Below are 4,618 nucleotides of genomic sequence, written 5' to 3'. Positions count from 1 at the left end.
ACCCTGGAGAGCGGCCGCCGCTCGAGGAGCGGGCTCTAGGACCGCGCGGGCTCCGCGGTCCCGAGGTCCCTCCTGGGGTCCCCCCCCGCCCGGTTCCCGTTCCCAGGGTAACGCTGTGAGATGCCTGCGGCTTCCTCCCAGGGCAGCTCTTGTCCTTGGCTCCCACCGGGGCTCAGCTGGAGCTGGGAGAACCTTCCTTCCCTCGGCCCCCACCTATGACAATCCACAGCTCTGCAGCTTTTAGGGACTTGCATTTTTGCATGGAGCAATTTGGATTTCCCGCGAAATGCCAGCAGAAGATAACACAAAATAGCACAGTTCGGGGGTTATTTCAATTTTAGAGAGGATTTTGGCTGCAGAGGTCAGAAGTGTTATCATCGCTTTCCAGCAGTGATGATAACGTTGCTACCGCAGTGTGGCCAGCTGGGGAACTGCTCTCCTTGAAACCCCCCACGTCCTTCCTTATTGTTTTATGCTTCTTAAATAATCGTGGGGTTGCTTTTTAAGAATTCATTTGAGTCTTGTCCTAGGCTTGCAAAATAAAAGCTTGAACCTGGAAACCGGCCACCAAAAGCCTGGCCCCTGCATCCTGCTGAGTGCTGGGATGCAGGCACACAACAGGCTGTGGTCAGGGTTCTCCTCCGTGGGCTGTAGTCACATCTGGGCAGTACCTGGAAACCTCGATCAGGTTCTCATCGGGGTCTCGGAAGTAGATGGATGTTATTGGACCCATGGCACCAGTTCTGCCCACGGGACCTTCTTCAATAACCACCCCACAGGCCTGGGAGGAGACAAAGAACAGGATTTTGATGCTGAAGGTCACTCTTTTCCCAGCCTTGAAAACATGAGCTGACAATTCTGACATTCCGTGGCACAGAGGCCCTCAAAGTGTCACTTGGGAGGCTCTGGCTTCATGTGTCCCAAGGTCCCACTGTGGACACTCTGTGCCTTCCTCACCTTCAGATGATCCTGCAGCTGGTCCAGGGGAACCTCTGTGATAAGGCAGAGATCTGCAGAGCCGGGGACGGGGCATCAAGCCTTGGGTTCAAACTCCTTCCCAGCCTCGTGCAGGTTAAACTTCTGGTTGCCAAAATGTAAAGCTTTGCGAGATCCCTGTCCCCAGAGAAAAGAATCAAAGTGCAGTGAGACTTCCTGAGCTGGAAGCTTTTCACACTCAACTGTATAGTCCTAAAAGTGCTGGAGACCCAGGTATAGTCCTGCTAACTCTGAACATTCATCCCCACCCCAAGGGCATGCCCCAGAGAACCTATCAGAGATCCACACAGCCCAGCCACTGGCCCAGAACTGCAGCTCCCCAGAACAGCCTGTGCCCCATGTCACCTTGAAAGTCACCACCTCCATGCCCAGGACTTTGGAATAAAAGGCCACGGTGTCCTCAATGCTCTTCACCGTCAACACAAGGTGGTCCAAGTGCTGGATGAAACATGAGGGTGAACTCATACGCTCCTCCTTCCAAGACATTATCTCAAGGCTGGGAACCAGCATGAAAAACCACAAAACACGGAAGTCAGGAGCAAGCAGCTGCTCAGGGAAATGGTCCAGGCAGCTCTGAACTGAACTGCGACTGGAGATCAAACAGGTTTGCTTTGGGCCTGCTGGTGGCACAAGTACAGAGGCAATAAATCTTCCTCCCTGGAACCCAGCCTCCTTCAGGAAGGGGACAGAATCCCTTCTGGTCCTATATAATGTAGATGTAAAACATGGACCATAAGATAAGAGTTTTGGCCTTTACCAGCACCAAGAGGAAGGGAACTTGTCACCAATGTGACTGCACTGTGGGACTGAGCCCAAGGGACAAATGAGGGCTCTGGGCTGTGCCATGGTGCCTTGGCACGGGAAAACCAGGTTTAGGAGAACTAAGAGTGCTGTAAATATTTCAGTGAGTTACTTGTCATGTCTCTGCTTCCCTTCAGCCCCACCCACACCAGAGCAGGAACCCTGATGATCCTGCTCTGATGAGCCTCTGATGATCCCTGGTCATTGCCCTTCTGCAGCAGAGTGCCTGGGAAATGCCTGGCAAGGAGAGATCTCAAAGCCCCGCTGGCACAGGAGCAAGGTCAACATAAAGCAACCTGCTCTAGTGGAAGGTGTCCCTGCTCGTGGCAGGGGGTTGGAACTTGATGAGCTTTAAGGCCCCTTCCACCCAAACCGGTCTGGGATTCTATAATGAGGAGTTGGCCTGGAGCAGGACCCTATTGTCTCCCAGCCCAAGGTGGGACTATAGCACTGCCCAGACTGTGCCCAGTGACTGCACCAGTTATGGGGGGAGATGTTAATGGAGGCAGCAAAAGTCACTGCTCCTCCTTGCTGCAGATGGTATTTGGTGCTTAACACCCTCACTTCTGTCAGCCTGGGCTCTGCAACGTCTGTTCCACCCAGGAAGTCCTCCTGAGTGTTCCCAAGTTGGGGAGCCCTCACATCACAGCATCTCCCCGCTCCTGCCCAGCAAAGCTTGTCAGAACAGCCCTCCTCTCCCATGTGAGCCCTCCAGCGAGCAGCAACAAGGAAACTGCACTGCAAAACCAGGCCGAGTACCTGCGAGAGAGGACGGTCACTGGGAAAGCCGGGCCGGATGCTTCCCTTTGGACCGTCCTCTTCCTGCTGCCTGGAGCTGAGCTGTGTGAGCAGACACGTCATGGGAGAATGAGGGGGAAGACCCAATGAGATTAAACAGGAGCTGTGAGCTCAGCACACTGCAGAGGTGTACTTTGACCCAAAGGACCTGGAAGTCCAACTACATAAAGTTGCTTGAAATATCCCGGAAAAAGAGCCTGAATATTTCAGCCCCTTTGTACGGGAAAGATGTGTTAATGTGCTATATTATGTGCTATGTTACGTTGATCTTGGTGCTCAGTCTGGGGTGAATTACTGCTAAGAAGAAGCAAGGGTATCCCTGCAGAAGAGGAGCTGTGGCAAGAAGCTGCAGTGGGCTTCCCACCTCCCCACCTCCCCTGTGCCTATTCACCTCTTTGCCCCCAAGATGATTTCCTTGTGTCATGCTGAGATTTTATCCCCCTGTGAGGCACTTGCTGTCCCTGGGAACAAGCTCCCACTAGTGAAAGATGTACGGGCTGTAGGTACCAAGCTAACAACCAGTATGTAGCAATGAGCAATGGAAAAGCAGCCTTGGGGTGATGTGCACAGCTTTGGGCACCCTTTTGGACCCCTGTAAACAGACATGTCCAAAAGGGTTCCCTGATCCGTGGCAGAGTTAAGGATTTTATTTTCCTTCCTCTACAAAACCCAAATCTGCCCAAAATCAAATGGAGTTTTGGAAGGGCTGAAGCTCTCCGTGCAGTTGGTTTCAGAGGAGTGAGTAGTTCATCACAAGACATGCAGGAGGTCACTGTCATGGTGATTTCTGGTGTCTTGTCTCCAGATCAAAAGGTTCAACAGCTACACAGCGTGACTGGCAGCAGGTGAAACTCCCAAACCTCATTTTCTTGGGAAAAATCTCCTACCTTTTCTTTACTAATGCTCCCAAAGCTGTTCCCACAGGTGTGAGTAACAGGACCACTGACATCTGACAGGGCCTTGAAGGCACTAATTTGCCTTAATAGTCCTGACCAGCCTCATCTGGAGGCTCCCACCCACATCCATGGGTCCTGGAGCATATTTAAGCTCTTCTTGGGGGCATTCATGCTTTGCTTGAGCATTGAGGTAGGGGTCCTGGCTTCCAGTTTAGCTCCAGATGTGACTGTGCCTGGCCAATGGCCCTGCTGGTCTGGACTTCAGCTTACAGGCTGGTACTTCGGTCCTTAACCTGGTGTCATCATTTTGGACCTGTTTGTTATTTTATACTGAACTGGAGTTCAGGATCTTTGGGTTTTTTTAGAGAGAAGGTTACAAGGGGCAGCTTTAGCCCTATAGTCATCATCACAAAAGGCCATATATTGAAGAAGAAAAATATGTTAGCAAGGTGTAATGTTACTATAGATATATCAGCAGAAAATGAGGTAAGAATGGGCAACTCCCTGAGAAAGTAGTTTGGATCTTGAACTGAAGCACTTGCTCTGCTCCAGTTTTACATGCAACTAAATCCTTTCTTAGCTAAAAGCAATAAAAATTCTTATATTAATAACTTGGAACTTCCATCTGTCTGTGCTGAAGAGCTGGTGGAGCAATGGTGCCTATTCTGATACCTGAGTATATTTACACTAAATGCATCTGGGTGTCTCAGTATGTTGTAACCCTCCTGTTTTATTACAGGTTTGCTGCAAAATCTAAGTGCAGATAAAAAGGGGAGAGCTCCTGAAGAAAAGATGCTTTTCACTGCTCAGCTGCAGGAGGAAGTGCTCTGCTGAAGAGGTGCAGTGCTGGCACTTGCTTTGGCAGAAATTTGAGGTTTGGGATGTTCCTTTATTGGCTGCGTGATGGTTTCTTGGAGCTGGGAAGTTGGTTTGACTTGAGTCTGAGAACTTCACTTCCCCAAGGGAGATTTAGACTCAAACTGGTAAGTCAGAGGCACCTGGTGTTAAGTTCAGGATGGGACCTCCATATACCACACTTCAGCTGGGGAAGGATTTTTTGCTTAGGTACTTAAAGGTGCAGCTCCATTCCTGAGCTGCTCCCAGCAGACATGTGGAGACAGTTCCCT

The 4,618-nt window shown here is 50.7% G+C and overlaps 1 protein-coding gene across 1 annotated transcript; it reads right to left on the bottom strand.

Moving 5' to 3' along the window:
• Window positions 1-628: 628 nt before the first annotated feature.
• Window positions 629-1,482, bottom strand: GLOD5 (glyoxalase domain containing 5). The gene is given in 3 exon segments (XM_010017581.1): window positions 629-781; window positions 958-1,113; window positions 1,342-1,482. Coding segments are annotated over 3 exon segments (450 nt in total).
• Window positions 1,483-4,618: the final 3,136 nt, after the last annotated feature.

This window comes from Nestor notabilis, unplaced genomic scaffold (genome assembly GCF_000696875.1).
Source record: "Nestor notabilis isolate BGI_N333 unplaced genomic scaffold, ASM69687v1 scaffold4347, whole genome shotgun sequence".
Lineage (NCBI taxonomy): Eukaryota > Metazoa > Chordata > Aves > Psittaciformes > Psittacidae > Nestor > Nestor notabilis.
The sequence above is the reverse complement of the archived record's forward strand: the minus strand, read 5'-3'. Positions and strand labels throughout refer to the sequence as shown.